The sequence below is a fragment of the Phacochoerus africanus genome, chromosome 2 (assembly GCF_016906955.1).
Source record: "Phacochoerus africanus isolate WHEZ1 chromosome 2, ROS_Pafr_v1, whole genome shotgun sequence".
Lineage (NCBI taxonomy): Eukaryota > Metazoa > Chordata > Mammalia > Artiodactyla > Suidae > Phacochoerus > Phacochoerus africanus.
This window is the reverse complement of record NC_062545.1, coordinates 148445344-148464260: the sequence shown is the minus strand read 5'-3', so window position 1 is coordinate 148464260 and position 18917 is coordinate 148445344. Positions and strand designations below refer to the sequence as shown.

General features: G+C 40.4%; 1 protein-coding gene across 4 annotated transcripts in view; it reads left to right on the top strand.

Annotated features, from left to right (window-relative positions):
* ATP9B (ATPase phospholipid transporting 9B (putative)) overlaps window positions 1–18917 on the top strand; it is a 196314-nt gene that overhangs the window by 71051 nt on the left and 106346 nt on the right. For all 4 annotated transcript variants that reach the window (XM_047766914.1, XM_047766915.1, XM_047766916.1 and 1 more), the window contains 2 exons: window positions 6420–6500; window positions 15312–15387. In XM_047766914.1, the coding sequence (XP_047622870.1) occupies window positions 6420–6500; window positions 15312–15387 (157 nt within the window). The remainder of the gene's footprint in view (window positions 1–6419; window positions 6501–15311; window positions 15388–18917) is intronic.

Below are 18917 nucleotides of genomic sequence, written 5' to 3'. Positions count from 1 at the left end.
ATATTATCTAATATCTTTGAATGGTCCCTTTGCCATGATCACAGGAAGTACATTTTATTATATTCAATATTATAAGGATGTTTTTCTCATTTTTATTCATGACAGATATGTATAAATTGCAGAATACTTAGAAAGTTAGATTGTACAGTTCATACAATGCAAATTTTAAAAGTTTATAGCTGATACACTTTGATGGAGAGTACGTTAAGCATCTGGGTGAAATAACTGGAAAATGAAGGTATTTTCAGTTTTGATATCATAAAGCCAAAAAGCTATGTACTTTTGGGAAAAGGAAGTTTACCTGAATTTGTGATTCATCCATCAGTTTAAATTTGTACCTTCATATAATTTGGCATATTATATATAGACTTTTTCATAGAAAAGAAAGCTCTAATTTCATTATGGATATAGGCAAGGCAATTTGGTTTTCCATTTACACTGCCCATCACTATCACTCATTTTGACTTTTCTGTCTCTCTAAGGTAGTGGATTTAGGGACTATTTGGTGTCATTCGCCGTTTGTCTCATCCTCAGTGGAGCATTGTGTCCATGGTGACATAAAGAATGAGTAAACCTGCAGACCCTAGAGCTCTTTTTAAAGAACTGAGGACGCCGCCAAGAATTGCGTTGTGTTCCAGAGTAGCTAATGTAATGACAGCATTAACACCCTAGGCAGCCACTTGCTGGGAGCTGTGCTGCAGGTCCCATAGTGGCAGGTTTGGTTTCTTACTGCTGCAGAGGTGACTGGAAGGAATGCGTTTCAGGCACCAGAGACATTTGGGAAATGCGTTTCTGGCTTTTGTGATCAGGCAAATTTATTAACAACAATGAGGTCACAACAATTTTCAATAAATCATGACTTGCTGATTTATTTCAAAAGATCCATATAGCAGTAAACAATACCATTTACATTTAATTAGTTTTATTGAACGAAAGGCAATTTTATTTGTAATGAACCACATGTTATGATTAAGGATGTATTTTAATGACCTTTAAGTAATGCGAACAAATGTTGCCCTTGACCTAATAGCAGAGGCTTTCCTACATTATTGAAAACTTCAGAATGATTTTTAAATTATCATGAAACGCTTCGAATGACATTCTCATTATTGTGCCATTATTCAGTCATTTGATGTCTAATATACTAGATGAAATGCATTCTCTAAATGTTCATGTGCATGTCGAAATATGGAGATTGTTGCCAGGCAGTTCTTTATTTCCATGTATCAAAAGGTAGTCCGTTATATAAGAACTTCATTTTTTTAAAATTGCTGTGATGGTGTAGTACTTCAATGATCGGTGATCCTCAAACTTGCCTTATCTCAGGAGTTGGTTGGCTGCTTATTAAACATCTTGGCTGTCTTTCCATATGTCTAAAATTATTATACAGTGTATTTCTTCTTGTGTGAACTAGCTTGACTTAATTAACTTGAAGAGGCATTTTTATTAGCTAACATATAATAAGCCGCAATAGCAGACCCACTGTGGTGAACTGGTGTGTTTTGAACTCGGTGGTTACAGTGGCACGTTCTGTGGAGGATCATTCTGAGCGTAGCTTTGGGGGTTCAGTCATGAGGCTCTATCCCTGCCTATGATTTTGGAAGTAGTGCATCCCACGTGTTTATTATATTCTGCTCTAAGGTCTAGAGTGGTCTGTTTCCTGTACTGATACACCCAAACCAAGAGAGGTTTCTTCTTCCTCACGTAACAGCCCAGAGGTGGGTGGTCCAAGGCTGGGGAGGGGGGTGTGCAGCTCTTTCTCCCTAAGTGACCTTCAGCTGTGCCCCAGGGTCTGCTCCCTGCAGCTGGGACAGCAAGAGGGGAGAGCGTGGAGCTGGGGCCCACAGCCCCTCAGAAGGAGCTGTGTGCAGAGACCTGGCTGTGCCCAGCTTGGGATTGGAAGGTTTGCCTCTAGGAGATGGAAAGAAACATGCAGAGTAGTCTCTGTCCCACTGCCTGCGTTTGTTTTCCGTCAAGTTTCTTTCATTTCTTCCTTCACGTCCTACTGGGTGGCTTGCACTAAGACTTTTCGGTTGGTTCTCTTGGAGGGTTTCCCTGCCCTCAGAGCAAGGGGCTCCATACAGAATTGTGGTTGTGATTACCATTTTTATTAGAATCAGTTATTTCCTACTTGTTCTTTGAGGAGCTAGAAGCAACTTGAAAATTTATGTCCCTCACCTTGATTAAAGTAGGAAATAAATGAAATGTGAACTGCAAAATAGTAAATATGTCTTCTAGGAAGAAAAGAAGGGACATCATTTTTAGATTGTGGCCTGTTTCTATTGAAAAATATTTTCTGGGAGGGAATGGAGCTTGGCATCCAGCCCATCAGTCAGAGCTCCTGCTGACAGGGCCTGTGACCAGGAGGGGCCCTCCTGACAGGGAGTGGAGAGGCAGCAGGAGCCTGCATGGAAGCGACAGCAAAGGGAAGAACTGTATTGACCAGAAACTGAGCCTCCGTGAATAAGGAGTTGCAGGAACACCGAGACTGAATATGGGTCTCTAGTACATTGTAAGAAACCTGAGAGCACGTTATAGTCCAGACAGAAGCTAAGGAAAAAGGCAGAGAGGAAAGTAAGACCTCTTAGAAAGACACGTGATTGCTGAGATAAACAAGTAAACAGGATCTGATGTGACTCGTTCTGAGTGTCTCAGAACGAAGGAGGGAACAGAGTGGTGGTTAGTGGATCTAGCTTGGTCCCCAGCACTACCTGTAATCCTTTCCTCTGTGTGGTTTTTAAATGTATTGAGGTAAAATTGGCATACAATAAATTGCACTGTTAAACTGAACTCTTTAATACGCCAATGAGACCATCACCGTAGTATAGCAAAACACCTGTTGCTGCCAACCTATAATCGTGTGTGTGTGTGTGTGTGGTCAGCGGTAGTTCCTTTCATCCATGGCCAGGTTTCACACTTTTCCACTCTCCTTTAATTTCTGATCCCCCCACCTTTCTCTCATCAGATGTCTTGCCTTACAGAGCAAAATGATTATATCCAATGGAAATTCCCTACATTTCCCACCAGTAAAGAAACAGTGTTGTCCCTCTTGGCACCCACCCCTTTACCTGGTAACTGTTACAGCCAAGACTGGTTCCTTCTCCCCTCCTGTCTGAGGGTAAGTCTTCCACACCTCACTAACCCTGCCTTCAAGAACTTGATGGGCCGGCCGCTCCCTGCCCTTCCTTTTCCTCATGCCCTTCTGCTGGCCTTGTTCTCTTGGGCCTCAGGCCTCTAGCCAACTCTGCTGTCTCACTTGTTCCTTGTTCAGTTTTAGATTGAATATATTTAGAAACCTGTTTTACTTTGTCTGTGGGCTTTTTGGCTGTCCTGCTGCATTTTTCTAGTGGTTGCCAGAGATTGCAACAATGCATTTAACTGAAAGTGTATTGTGAAAAATTAAAGTTGTATCATTTCACATTAAATTAAATTAAGAACCTTGTAATTGAATAGATCCATTTACCCCATTCATCCTTGATGCTAAAGCACATTGTGCATTTTTTGTATGCATATATTTTTGTATGCATTTACATACTTTTTATATGAAGTATATCTAATATATCATAAACTGTTCTGAAGTTTATCTGTAAAGAATAAAATGAAAATATGGATTTTTGTTTTTCTTTTGATAGTAACCATTTTTTGTTCTTCACCATTCCTTCCTAAAGATCTGAGTTTCTCCTGAATATCATTTCACTTCAGCCTAGAGAACTTGTTAGTATTTCTAGTAGTTTTGTCTACTAGCAGTGAATTCTCATTTTCATTTATTCAAAAATATCTTTGTTTCACCTATTTTTGTGAGGAATATTTTTTGCTGAATATTGAATTCTGGGTTGACAAGTTTTTTCCCCCCAAAGCATTTTAAATATTTTGTTCCACTGTGTTCTGCTTTCATTATATGTGATGAGAAATTAGTCTTATTTTGAAAGTTTTTCCTGTATGTTCTGCTTTCATTATATGTGATGAGAAATTAGTCTTATTTTGAAAGTTTTTCATTTTTCTCTAGGAATTTTAGAGATTTTTCTTTATCTTTTTTTTTTTTGGTAGTGACTTTGATAGTTTTAAATTTTACTAATCTGTCTAGGGGTTTCCTGAATCTGCACATTTATGGCTGTCATCCAATTTGGCATATTTTCAGTCATTGTTTCTTCAAATAGCTTTTCCCCACCCACTCTGAGCACTGCTCCCAGGAACCCAGCTGTGAACATGTTAGATCCTTTCTGCTCTCAGGCTCTGAAGCCAGGCTCCTTTTCAAGACCTTTTCCTCTGTGTTCTTCAGATTCAGCATCTCTTGACCTGTCTTGAAGTTCACTGACTCTGTTCTGTCATCTCCAATCTGCTCTTAAGCCTATCTAATGAATTTATTTCGGATGTATTTCTTTCAATTCCAGAATTTCTGGTGGGTCTTTTTTTTTTTTTTTTTGTAAATATGTTTTCTTCTTCTATGCTGTGATTTCCTATTTGTTTATTCTTTAGGAGAATGTTTTCCATTAAAAATTTGAGATGTTTCAATAACTGCTTTGAAATTCTCATGTCTTAATTCTGATGACTGGTCATCTCATTGTTTGGATTCCACTTGAACATGGAACTTGTGTTCTCTATTCTTCATATGTCTGGACACTTAGGTGGTAGCTTCAACATCACTGGTACATTGTAGAGACTGTTCTTCCAAAGAGTATGGAGTCTTTTGGATTGGTTTTGTTTTACCTAGTACTTACCTTGACAGAAGTCAAACCCCCCAACCCCGGCTTTCCTTTTCTGGCCGAGCTGGACTACCTGCACTCTGTGCCCCATGCACAAGAGCATATGGCTTGGAATGCGAGTGCACAGGACTGGGCCCCCCTGAGGCACTCTCCTCTCTCATGCTGCTGCTGCTGCTGCAGTCACTCTCTCTCTGACCTTTAATGTCTAGAGACCTGTGACTTTCTAAGTGTCAGCAGCCACAAAACATAAACTCATAAAGATGGCAAACTCTGTGTTTGGAGGACCCTCAACACCACCCCCAGTTTTGATGATTCTCTTGGAGGACTCCCAGGACTCAGCATGTAGGCCCAGTTGTAGCCACGATTTATTATGGTGAGAGCACACAAGGCACAGTCAGCAGAAAGAACAGGCATATGGTGTGATGTCTCAGGCAGAAGCTTCCAGACTTCCCTCCCAGTGCACTCACAGGATACACTGAACACCTCCGGCAATAAGTGGAAACACGTATGGAAGGTTTCTCCCGGAGACTCACAGGGCCTTTACTAGGGGCTGGACCTAGAGGTACCCTCTGCCTGGCACATACTAAAATCCCAGACCCAGATGCAAAGCAGGCATTGGACATAGGCCATGTTGCTTGGCTAAGCAGTGTAGGTGCCCTCTCTTACCCAGGAACAGTGGGAACTCTCCTGAGATCCACATTCCCAGGCCCCAGCCAAGGGCCAGTCTCTCAAACAGGGCTTTCTCTGGCCTGCTGGGTTAGATTTCTGCACTGCCCACTCGCTTGGCCAAGGCATATTTGCAGCAAGAGGAAAGGCAGCACTGTTGTCCTACGATCTCGCCTGCACTCTGGGTGCCACAGCCCTTTGGGAGATGAGACAGCGCCCACTCTCTATGATGAGGAACTCAAGCTATCAGGTGTGCTGAGCAGCCCTGGGGTTTCAGATGCCAGCCTTTGGCAGAAGCTCTCGGGGCAGGAGGGCACTATGCAGGCGGTTCTGAGGAGCGCAGGTGACCTTGCCCCACTTCCTCTGCTCCTCCCCAGGGTCGGGCCATTGCTTCTGCTGTCACAGCATTTTCATGTACCAGGCAACATTCCTAACTCTGGCTTTTTAGTCACTCCCTCCTCCCCAGACCTGTCAACCGAAAGGGTTTGACACAACACAAAGCATTTTTTTCAAGAAAATATTTTTATGTAACAACCAGGAAGACACATCATGGTCAGGAATTGGTCAAGAGGAACTTTGAGTCTTTAGATTTTTTCAAGTGGCTTTCAATATCCCCTACCCCTTTCACCCTGACCATTTATCTTGGGAGTGGCCCAGTGTCCATTTCTAGAACAGAGGCACTAAGTAATAAAACTGCCTCATGAGGCATGTGTATGGGAGGAAGTCTTGGGAAGTGGGGCAGGCTCATGTCCTCTGGGGCAGCCCCAGGTGCTGTGTATAAGTACCTTCCAACTGCTTAAGACACATACCTGTCATTAGGTAGTGGTTGTCCATGAGAATCAAAAGAAATCTCCACACCTCTGCTGAGCTTAAAAATTGTTTCTTTGAATTATCTTTCATCCTGATTCATAGAGTTGGCACACAAAATATAAGAAAGTCAACCATCACCTTTTATAAATAATACTCGAAAAATATTAATTGGTGATTGAAAAGTTTCCAACTAATTTTGTTTACTTATTATGTAATTAATTCAGATATTCTGCATTCCAGGACCTTTTTTCGATCAGTGCTTATGTTTATGCTCAGAAGCCACAACTGGATATTCATAGTTTTGAAGGCACATTTACCAGGGTAAGTTAAGTCTTTCATTAAACGTAAATATATTCATTAAGTTAAAAATAGCAAACCTGTATTTTGAAAGAGTAATTAAATCAAGTATCAGTTCATACAAATTCTGAACTAAAATGTGAAGATCTAGAGAATGTTACAAGTGCTTAGATTTTCTGTATCAAATATCTTTGGGATACATTCAGTGTCCCAAAGTTTTTTATTTACTTAAAAAGACAAAAAAATTTTTTTAATTTTTTAGGGCCACACCCACGGTGTATGGAAGTTCCCAGGCTAGGGGTCGAATTGGAGCTCTAGCTGCTGGCTACACCACAGCCACAGCAACACTGGATCCTTAACCCACTGAATGAGGCCAGGGATCAAACCTGTGTCCTCATGGATTCTAGTCAGGTTCATTAACCACTGAGCCACGACAGGAACTCCCCAAAGTTTTTTATTTTAAGCACATTTATTCTTGATAAGATCCTTCTTCCTTAAGATACAGTGAATCAGTAAAATGGAATAATTCAGCTTGTTTGGTTTTGATTTTGGATCATAGTACATTATGATATCCACATAATTGATTGATTTTTATTAACTGGTTGACTGGATGTCATTGTGTATGTGCACATTCATTTCCTTACATACGCATGTGTGTAGTTCATTCCATACTCTTTGCACTATTATGGCATTTTAATATAGCCTGAAGTCCCCTCTCGCCCTGATTATTTAATAGGATATGGAAGATTCAGTAACTTTATTTTAACAGCTTTTACTGATATTATAATACTTAGGGATTTTAATAGATGATTATTTTTTTCTTTTTAATTGCTGCAGTTATTTTTTAAAGATTTCTGGTAATACAGTCAGCTTTGTTTCACTCTTGGTCACTTAAAAGGATTGGTGAGCAGCTGTCACCATTTGAGAAAGCATTTACTAAGGGCATGTTGTGTTCCAGATAATGTACAAACTATGGGCATGTGAAAATGAGGAAGAGATGCCATTACTCTGCAATCTTATTTCTACAAGTGCCGCAGTAAAAGTGCATGCATGAGATGTTCGTGGCAGCTTAGAGAATAATGCTGTCCTTGTGATCAGTACCTTGTAATGAGCTCTGAAAAACTAACATCTCTGTGCTTTTGCAAAAATATTTATGAAAAAAGAATGTTCTTATTAAAGACAATTTAGCATATGAGAGAAAGTCTTAAAGGCACCCTTAGTACAATAAATTAAGAGTTATTAACATAACCACTATTAATACTTTGGAATTGTATTTGCTTTCTTCCTTTCTGTTTCACAGGTTTATTTTGCTTATCATTTGCTAAAAGTTGCAAATATTTTCTAGACAGTGGCTGAGAGTGAGTGCAAGTGTGAGTGAAGCACGGCAGAAAACACCAAGACTACAAAGTACAGTTCAGCTAGGGAGTGTGTGACTGTGTGTGTGACTGTGTGGCTGTATATGTGATACACTGTGTGACCCTGCATGCAAGTGTTAGGGAAGGAGGACTGGGAAGGAAAGCCAGGCTCAATCCTGAAGGTCTTTGTCAGAAAGGAGAACTGGGAATTTCTGTTGTGGCTCAGCAGATTTAAGAACCCGACTAGTATCCATGAGGACTTGGGTTCGATCCCTGGCCTCACTCAATGGGCTAAGGATCCAGCATTGCTGTGAGCTGTGGTGTAAGTCACAGATGCACCTCAGATCTGGTGTGGCTGTGGCTGTGGCTGGCAGCTGTAGCTCTGATTTGACCCCTAGCCTGGGAACTTCCATATGCTGCATATGTGGCCCTAAAAAGCAAAAAAAAAAAAAGAGAGGGGGGGGAGAAGGAGATGGGAAGATTTTCAGCTTAGAGGAGAAGCTGTAATATTGCTGTGTATAGGATAATTGCCCTCACCTGAATTTGTTTACTTGTCACAGCTCCCCCCCGCCCCCCGGGCCCATGCACTCCCCCAGACTCTAGCTCCTACATGTAGCACAAGTGTGAGAAAGAAGATACTTCAAACTTCAGTTTATTGCAAATGGGATTAAATACCCAAAATGGCACAGTCAGCCAGGATAGTGTAGAAGAAAGTTGTTTGTGCCAGGATCCTGATTTCATCAAGGCTTTTTAGTTATTTTAAGATATACTTACCTTGTATGAATTATGGCAAGTTCTTGATAAGTATAATTCATTGCCTTCATTTGATATTCCTGACAAGGTTTTGTTTCACTCATTTTTTAATTTTATCTAACTTCAATTATAGGTTATTCCAGATGAAAAAACCATGCTAAATAATTAGTTTTGTAACTGGAAAATGGAATTTAGTGTAATTACTGAAAATATCAACTGAACATTTTAAAAAGTGATATCTGCTTGTATTCCTTTTTTATGGTATAATGTATAAAAGAGAAACTATACATTTCTTTTGATCTAGCCTGTATAGTTAAATAAGAATCAGAGCAAATTAATTCAGGTGTCCTGTGGCAATAGACATATTTTATTGCCCATGCAGAGTTTAGTACAGGTATGCACATTGTAATTAATATCTGTATCCACTTACCTTAAAACAATGTCAGGGTTACCTAAATTGTTGTTTATATGACATTTTGTATTATATAAATGACTCATTTTATTATTATTATTGATATCATTAATTTTGCTTATTGTTCAAGGCCTTGCTTTTCTCTCTGAAGTTTGGGGTTTTAAAACTGTGGCCAGTTTTAAATTGAAATATTAACAATATTCATGGTCCTTAAATCATATTCCCATTTAATCTTTTTATGATGCATTTTCTATTGTAATTTCCTTTGCAAACCATAGCATACTTATCATTGTTCATGTCTTTTCCAATCAAAATACTTTCCCTTTAAAAAGGAGATTTCTATTGTTTGTTAAATAGGGTGCACTATTGAGAAAACAGCTTGAAATTGTAGCATTTTGCATTCTTTATCCTCAAGGCAAATTTTATCTTTTCAAACTGTGTAACATTAAGGAGAAGAAAACCCAAAGAGAAAGTTATTTGGAAATAATTTCTTTCCCATCTTCTCTATCTTTATTCTGTACTACATGAGATTGGTAAAGAACTATCTTTTACAGTAATTTTCCCAATATTAGAAAAATGTTTAATGTTTAAAGTCCATCATTGTTATTATAGAAACTGCATAGATCCTGTGTATTTTCAGTACATGATTGTGTTAGAAATTGATAAGAAGCATTCATATGGCTAAATAGTCCTAGAACAGTAATGGGAGAACCAACTTACATTTCTAATAAAACTGAATTGTTTAGAACCTTTTATTTACAGTTTAGAAAGCCTAATAAAATTTTTCTTGGAGTTTGACACAATGGGAAAATACTATACTGAAAGATATGCATGTAATTTTAAATTTCCATATTAAGGGAGCTGCAGGAAGAGATGTAAACTAATGAAATTGTATTCATTTCTACTTTTACGGTCAATTCATGATGATCTGTTGCAGGCAGGGTGGCCTAAGGAGTTTTTAGGAGCTGGGATGGCTTAGAATAAGAGCAGACTGCTGCCATCTTGCTGAGTTCTACAGTGAGGGGTGTCAGAAATTAGAGGGAGAGTATCTGTCTGTTCTTCCATTTATTCTCTTACTGAACAGAGGTGAGTGTCTGCTCTGTGCTCCATGCCCCTAAAATCAAGGTCAATGCCATAGTTAGGTAACTCACAGTCTGGAGGGATTGCTAAACATAGGAATAGCTATGATACAGTGAAAATAATTCAGAATTTATATTAAAGAATAATTTTACTTGTTTTGTACTTTCAGTGATAAATGTGTGAATCAGCAATGGGAAGCATATATATCCCAGTTATATACTCAATTTGCTAGGTCATGGCTTAAACTCCTGCATTAAGACACAGTTACAGGATATGCCACGTGCACCATATTCAGGAAAGAGACGTGAGGGTATTCCACTTTTTCTGTCTCTCCAACAGTGTTTATCAGTGTTAGATTATAAGACTATCTTTGTAAATGAATCCGAAATTGGTCATTTCAATTTAGTCATAAATTTCAGTACAAAATAAATTTTTTTTTTTTTTTTTGGTCTTTTTAGGGCCGCATCCATGGCATATGGAGGTTCTCAGGCTAGGGGTCTAATCGGGTCTGTAGCTGCCAGTCTACACCACAGCCACAGCAATGAGGGATCCGAGCCACATCTGTGACCTACACCACAGCTCACAGCAACACCGGATCCTTAACCCACTGAGTGAGGCCAGGGATCGAACCCGCAACCTCATAGTTCCAAGTCGGATTCATTTCTGCTGCACCACGTCGGGAACTCCCCAATACAAAATAATTAATGCATAGAGGCCACTTTCTTTTTTCTTTAAAGTTGATGCTTTGTTCTATAACACCATTAAAATCAAGGGAAAACTCAGTTTTCCTGGATAACCTCTTCCTGAGTTAGGCAGCTTTTTTCTCTTTATCTTGAACAGCTACTTTGGTTGTAAGCACAGGGTACAAATGGTGGTTCCCTGCCTGACATTTTTCTGTGAAAGAAACAAGAAATGGTATTTGAGTACATGAGGCAAAAGGACATGAAAATCATCAAAAACAAACAAAAAAACAAGAGTTCCCAGCTTGTCTCAGCGGAATCTGACTAGTATCCATGAGGACGCAGGTTCGATCCCTGGCCTTGCTCAGTGGGTTAAGGATCCAACATTGCTATGAGCTGTGGTATAGGTCACAGATGTGGCTCGGATCTGGTGTGACTGTGGCTGTAGCTTAGGCCAGCAGTCATAGTTCCGATTCAACCCCTAGCCTGGGAAACTCCATATGCCACAAATGTGGCCCTAAAAAGACAAAACAAAAAAAAAAAGACTTGAAAATCTTATGTATTATAAAGACTTTAATGATGGTATTCTAGCCTAGCCACTGTGCAGGAGCTTGATTTGATTCCAGATATTTTGGAAAGCAGTAAATGTATTACTGCTATTAGTGTAACACTATATAAAAATAAGGAGTTCTCTCAGCAGGTTAAGGATCTGGTGTTATCACTGCAGTGACTAGGGTCACTGTCTTGGCATGGGTTCACTTCCTGAGCCCAGAACTTCCATATGCCATGAGCGTGGCCAAAAAAACACTATATAAAAATAAAATGGTTAAAGGTACTAAAACATTTTATAGCCTTACCATCCTATAAATAGTAATATTATTCTCTTGACTGTTCCCCACTAAATTATTTCCCATGTATGTACCTGTTTATATTGGAATAATATAGGCCTTATATTTTCCCCACTTAAAATATATATTCCTCTAGTATTTTTATATATTAGATATCAATAGGCATTTTTAAGCTAAAATTACTAAATGCAACAAAATGGAACATTTTACTTCACAAACTATAATCGAAAGAAGTAACTCCTAAGGGACTTCGAATCAAGACAAAGTATGTATTTGTCTGCAGAAGCAGCAATTGGCCATCTGCTGGTATCAGTATAGAGCAGACAGAGTATTTCATTGAGGGCCATCTATGGAGCTTCTGCACTTCAAGACCTAGTTTACGTACCATCATTGGAAGACTTGCTTATATTTCCTTGTTTGTACCACTGCAATTTGCTACCTTTCTCTCTCCCCCTGGGGCACTACTTTGTCCTGTTTCTGTGCTTGCTTAGCTACTTAGATGAATGGCTGTTTTAATTCTTACAGTTGCAGTTTCTAACACAATACTTGGTGTATGTTTAGATTCCAGATACATGTTTGAATGAATTGAATGTACTGTCCTATTTACAGATGATATAACTAAGGCATAGTTAAAAGAAACAGCAGTCTGTATTCTTAAAGTGAATTTTTTCTTTAAGAAATGGCACCCCACCTGTGTTTTAAACACACAGCAACTCCGCAAGCTTCATATTGACCAAGCCTGATACTGAGGGAAGTCTCCACCAGGTGGCAGCCTTTTGGGAGCTTGTGGAGGTGGGGAGGTGTGGGCTGCAGGAGAGCAATTTAGCAGTGCTTGGAAGGCACTGGTGGGTCTAGTTGGTTTATCGTGTCATTATTTCTATCTCCTCCTGTCCAGTTGTTCTAGCCAGCATTGCAAAGGAGATAGTAAATCCTCCCACTTCTACTGTAGGCATGTGTACTTCTTAAGTTCTATTAATTGCTGCTTAATATGTTGTCTTTCATTAGGAGCATAATTATTTATAATTGTCATATCTTTTTGCCTTATTGAACACTTAATTAATACGTAATGTCTCTTGAGATCCTGTTTGATTTAACATCTAGTTTGTGTGATACTAGTATAGCCACCCCTGCTCCCTTTTGCTCACTCTTTGCATGGAATATCTTTTCCCATATTTTCACTTTCAACTGCTTTGTGTCTTTGGATCTAAAGTGAGTCTTTTGTAGATAGTAAATGGTTGGATAATTTGTTTTTATCCATTCTGCCAAAATCTATCTTGTGATTTATGAACTTAATCCATTTATATTTGAAGTAATTAGTGATTAAAGAATGACTTATTTCTGTCATTGTACTGTTTTCTATATAGCCTATAGTTTCGTTATCTCTCATTTCTTGCGTTACACTCTTGTATTGTGTTTTGTCAGTTTTTTTATAATGAAATGTTTAAAATTCCTTTCTTATTTCCTTTTCTGCATGTTCTATAGCTGTTTCTTAGTGATTACCATGAGGATTACATTTAATATCCTAAGGTTATAACACTCTAATTTGAATTTATACCAACTTAAGTTAAATAATGTATAAAAACTCTAATCCTTTACAGCTCTATCCCCACCTCTTTCAGTTGTAGTTGTTACAAACGTACATCTTCATATATTGTGTCCTAAAATATAAACTAATAATTCTTTTAAATGCATGAATGTCTTAAATTATGCAGAAAACAAGATTTGGAATTACAAACCAAAGTTATAGTGATACTAGTTTAGAGTAACAATTGTTGCTTCTTTTTCTTTAAATTTATCAGTCTCTTAAATCATGTAGAGAACAAGGAGTACAGTTATAAACCATTATTACAATAATGTTTACTTTTGTAATTATCTTCATTGAGATCCTTGTTTCTCCATATGGTTTTAAGGACCGTCTGGTGTCCCTTTACTTCAACCTACAGGACTCCCTTCAGCACTTCTTGTAGGAAAGGTCCATTGGTCCCTCCCAACTTCCTTAGCTTTTGTTCATTTGGGAATGTCTTGATTGCTCCCTCACTTTTGAAGGGCAGTTTTGCTAGATAAGATATAGGATTCTTGGTTGAGAGTTTTGTTTGTTTGTTTAGCACTTTGTCTATATTAGTGTACTGCCTCTGGCCTCTAAAGTTTCTGATGAGAAATCTGCTAATCATTTTATTGAGGATCCTTTGTATGTGACAGTTCACTTTTTTTTTTTTTAAGTGAAGTCTGACAGTTTGCTTATTTCTTGATGCTTTCAAGATTCTGTCTTTGTCCTTGTCTTTTGGTTTGGTTTGGTTATAATGTCTCTCAGTGTGAGTGTCTTTCAGTTCTTACTTGGATTTGATTGAGCTTCTTGAATGTTTACATTCATCTCTTTCATTAAAGTTGGGGAATTTTCAGCCATTATTTCTTCAGATTTTCTCTTTGCTCTGTTTTCTCTTCTGGGATTTTCACAATGCATATATTGATTTGCTTTGTTGTGTCCTGTAGATGGATTCCTTAGTCCCTTTCAGTTTTCTTCAACGTTTTCAGCCTCTTAGCTTCCTTTATCTTACCTTCAAGGTCACTCTTTCTTCTGCCTGCTCAAAACTGCCTTAAGTCCCTTTAGTGAGTTTTTCATTTTGATCATTCTACTTTTCAGCTCTTGGAATTATTTTGGTCTTTGGTTAGGTTTCTGTCTCTTCATTCACATTTACATTTTATTCATACATCATTTTCTTGACTTTCTCCACATCTTTGGTCTTTGAATATCTATAATATTTTTCTTTAAGATCTTTGTCTAGTATATCTGCCATGAGGTCATTTTCAGGGATAATTTCTGTTTATTTATATTTTTCTTTTGAATGGGCCATACTTTTTTTTTTTTTTAAACACTCTACATTTGAACATAATACTGTGGTAACTCTAGAAGTCAAAACCAGAATTTGCTGGGGTTTTGTCACTGTTTTTGTTTCTTGTTCTTTGCTTGCTATAGACTCTGCTGAGGATCATCCTTCGATGTAAACTTAATGTCTTCTTATGTCTTTTTTGAGACTTTCCTTGGTCCTAGGCAGTCATTTTCTCTTTCCTTCCATGTATGCTGTTGTTTTTGAATGTTGTAGTCTTTAATGTCTGGCTTGAAAAGGAAGAACAGAGAAAAGCAAAGGGGATAAAGGGCACTAGCCCTTGAAATCTACTTGATGGGGGAGGGGATTGCCACAATGGGGGAGGTGTAACAGCAATGGCCACCTGCCTCTTTGGCTGCATCTCTGCCATCTGAAGCAGTCATCAGCAACATAGCGCAGGGTCCTTCTTGCCCACCCTGGCTTCTGCAAACTGCTCTAGAATCGTGTGCTTGGCCTCCTGCCTTGTGGCTGGGGTGGGACGTGTAGGTCACCAGAATTGCCTGCAGTAACTGTCCAGTTCTTCCCTGGAATGCGTATGCCTCCCGCAGGTGGCAGACTGGTTACAGCTGACAGATTGCACTCCTGTAGTTGCCATCCAGCTGGGACATGGTGCTGGTGCTTCCTGTGCCTCCATCACCCCAAATCCTCTAAGTGCCTGACTTTCACCCCGTTTTGCACTGCCTTTCCACAGCTTGTCAGCCAGGCCCACCTGGTGGACTTGTTTTTACTACTGTAGGTGTCTAAAGTATGAGTAATGAAAAAGTTGCTAATTTGTGTGTGTTTTTTTTTGTTTTTTGTTTTTGCTCTTCTGTTCCTGAACAGGAAGACAGTGATCCACCCATTCATGAAAGTCTCAGCATAGAAAATACATTGTGGGCAAGCACTGTTGTTGCCTCAGGTAAGAAATAAGCTCTATTTTTAGCATGAATTCTCATATATAGGAGATGCTTTGTGTTTTTAAGTGTCTCCAAATAAGTGTATCTCAAGTGCTTTCCCCATGGAGAGAAACACAGACCCCAGTTCAGCAGGTGGGGGACAGGCCCAGGCTTAAGCTGCTGCTGTCCCCTTGGTGCCCTTGAGGAACAGATGGGGCAGCTCGGGCCATGCCCCTCATGAAGGAGTGCAGGGGGCCTTTTGCTAGGTGACGCCTGTTTCTTGATGGATTTGTTGGTGTACCTTTAAGGCTGGTGTCACCCAGAACTGGGGAAGCACACAGTAAGTTTAGAGCGAACTTACTACTCATTCATCTAACCGGATTCACGGGAGGCCAGTGGGGTGGGAGGTATGGGGAAGAAAAGCATTGGATGAGGCAGGGGCCTTGGGAGGTAGATCGGACCAGGTCTTTAGGGGCCAGGATGAAAATTCTTCTGATAAAATTGGAGTATGTTGGCGTGCTTCTAGTGGTCAAACAGGGAAGCCACTTAAATATACATTTTGGAAAGTCACTTTCTTCCAGAGGTGCTGAAAATCTAAATGATTATCACCATTTCAGAAAGTAGGTGACCTTGCTGCTGGCACCAGGAGGAGCAGCGGGGGGCGGGGGTTATGGTGGGGGGAGGCTGGGAGACACACAGGGTAGAACTGTCCGTGCCCATGCTGACAGCTCTCTTCTCCCAGAGTAGTTGTCCACAAATGGCTTTGTGTGGACTCCTGGCTCCAGACCACACACTGGGGGTGCAGTGAGGGACAAAATCCTTATGGACCCTGTCCTCAGGAGCTTATGGGCAAGAAAGACCTTACAGAGATGGGCGAAGTATCTCACACAAGTGCAGGGTGCCTAGAAAAAGGAGCAAACCTTACCTGGGGGAGACTTTTCCAAGGAAGGACGTGTGAACTAGATTTACACGGGCATGACTAGGCTAGATGGGTGGACGGGGGCGTGGGGAGGGCCCTTGGTAGCACGGACCACCATGTGAAAGGGCACAGTGGACTGGAGACAGTGATCCGAGGGCTCTTCTGCATGTGTGTTCCGATGGAGCAGTTCCCAGAGGAGAACATGTGTCCCCCTTTAGAGGACAGAGAATGTTTTATAGCTTTAAAAATGCATGATACGAACATAGCGACTTAATAGGTAGAAATTCTGATCAGGGATTAGATGTTTTTTGTCGTGATGGAATTTTCAAATTTCTCCAAAGAAAAAGAGAGAGGAAGTAAGGTTAGCACACCATGAGGAGGCCTCGGGGGCCAGCAGGTCAGTCCCTGTTGAGCCCAGGAGAAGGGCTGTGGCTCAGAGGCCCACCCTTGTCAGCTCAGTCAGAGAGCTGGGCTGTAATTGGGCCAGGCTTTGAACCCAAGGGCACCATCCTCAGTGGCTGTGCCCTTCAGCACTTGGCATGTGACAGAGGTCGGGGAAGCATGTACAACACGGCACATTTACATCCTTGGTCACAGGCTTTACATCTTCTGTGTCTAGGTGTGTCTAGGTTTTTGTTTTCATCATATTGATCTTTTTTTTTCAATAAAGGGTCAAGATTGAGTTCCCTCATAAAGATATTTGAAGAGTCTCTCTTTCTTTATAAATTTATTTGATCTTTTGTTTCCTTATGTTACAATGTTGTTACTGATCCCCAGTACTATTGATTTCTGGCCTTTCTTCTCAGAGGGATAGAGGCACCCAAGCCGGAGGCGCGTGATACCTGGGTAATTCCCTATGCGCAGCTTTTCTCTCCTGACCTTAGTTCTCTTGATGACCTTGGCAAGTGTTCGCTCCTAGCTGTGTATCTGAGCAACGCAGGCACAAATTAGGCATCAAAGCACATTCACCCACATAGGTAACCCTTTCTCGTTCCTTTAGGTACCTAGAATTCTAGGAGTAATGTGAGGACTCTTACTTTCTGTACACTTAGTTACAAGTTGAGAAGGAAAGACCAGTCTTTTCAAAAACTTTATTCTTTAAAAGCTATATGTCAGTTGAATTCAAGTTGCCTTCTAGGTGAATTCAGGCCTCCCTCCCTTATCATAGGAACTGAACATGGGGGAACAAGAACTCATGTTGACACAGACAGACAGATGCCAAGGACTGAGGGTCACCAAGAGGGACAAACATGACTTTCCAGAGTGCCCTGCTGCTTTCCCTTATTGGTTCAGAGAACCAGGAAACCTGCCACATTTCAGTGACAAGTGGACATGGGAGATTCTGCTCATAAATGACCAAGAGCCTGGAAGAAAAGATGAGTCCTTGAGAATAGGGCTGCTGGACGTGTGTGCATAGACAAGGGTGGGGAGGGTGTCCAGGACTGATATTGATGGTGATAAAGACAGAAAGTGAGAGTAAATATTTGGAAGCTTTTAAGATTTTTTTCTTTTTAAGGTTGGGGGTCGAATCGGAGCTACAGCTGCCAGCCACAGCCACAGCCATAGCCACATGGGATTCAAGCCGTGTCTGCAGCCTACACCACACCTCATGGCAATGCCAGATCCCTAACCCACTCAGCAGGGCCAGGGATCGAAGCCACATCCTCATGGATACTAGTCAGCTTTGTTTCCGCTGCACCACAACAGGAGCTCCCAGAAAATTTCAAGAATTTGATGAAGTAATTTAATGTTAAGAAAATGGGGCCAGGTATTTTCTCAAATTTTTTGTTATTCATTTCCCTTGGATACTTTCTGTTGTGGTATTTTACACACTAGTCCTCATGACCAATTAGAAATTTAAAAATAAAGCCTTTATGGAGTTCCCGTTGTGGCTCAGCAGGTTAAGAGCACAACTAGAATTCATGAGGATGCAGGTTCAATCCCTGGCCTTGCTCAGTAGGTTAAGGATCCAGCATTACCTCAAGGTCTGGTGCAGGTTGCAGACATGGCTTGGATCAGGCGTTGCTGCAACTGTGGTGTAGGCCAGTGGCTGCAGTTCCAATTTTGAGCCCTAGCCTGGGAACCTCCATATGCCTTTGGTAAGGTCTTGCCCCTTCCCCTGCTGTGCCCAGTTAGCTGGTGGAGCCCAGACTCAGTGCAGGTGTCACAGTCACTCTCCATGTTCCCATTGGTGGGACTGGAGCCCATGGTCAAACAGGGCATACTCTGCCTTCAAGAGCACAGTAACTGCAGGCTTCACTGCTTTGCCAGGGGCACATAGTTAAAAAGGGGAAAAAGGGAATGCTTTTTTTACAAAGAAAATCATGTAACCTCTGCAGATGTATCTGCTGAGTGGTGCTGTGGCATCTTCTGTCTTCCTCTGGGTTCTGTGAAGGAAGCAGTTGGTAGTGTGGTGGGATGTGTGATATGTAGCTGTCATTGTCATGTAAACACCATTATGTAAACTGTGGTCACGTTTATTTCCCGATCCTGGCTTAGGGTTCACTAGATTCCACATGTGACATTAATGTGACATCAAAGAGTTTGTATATAATTACTATAGTTAATTCTTCAGTGATTGTTGATTTCAATATTACGGATATATTCTTTTTCACTTTCAAATTTTGAACAAAT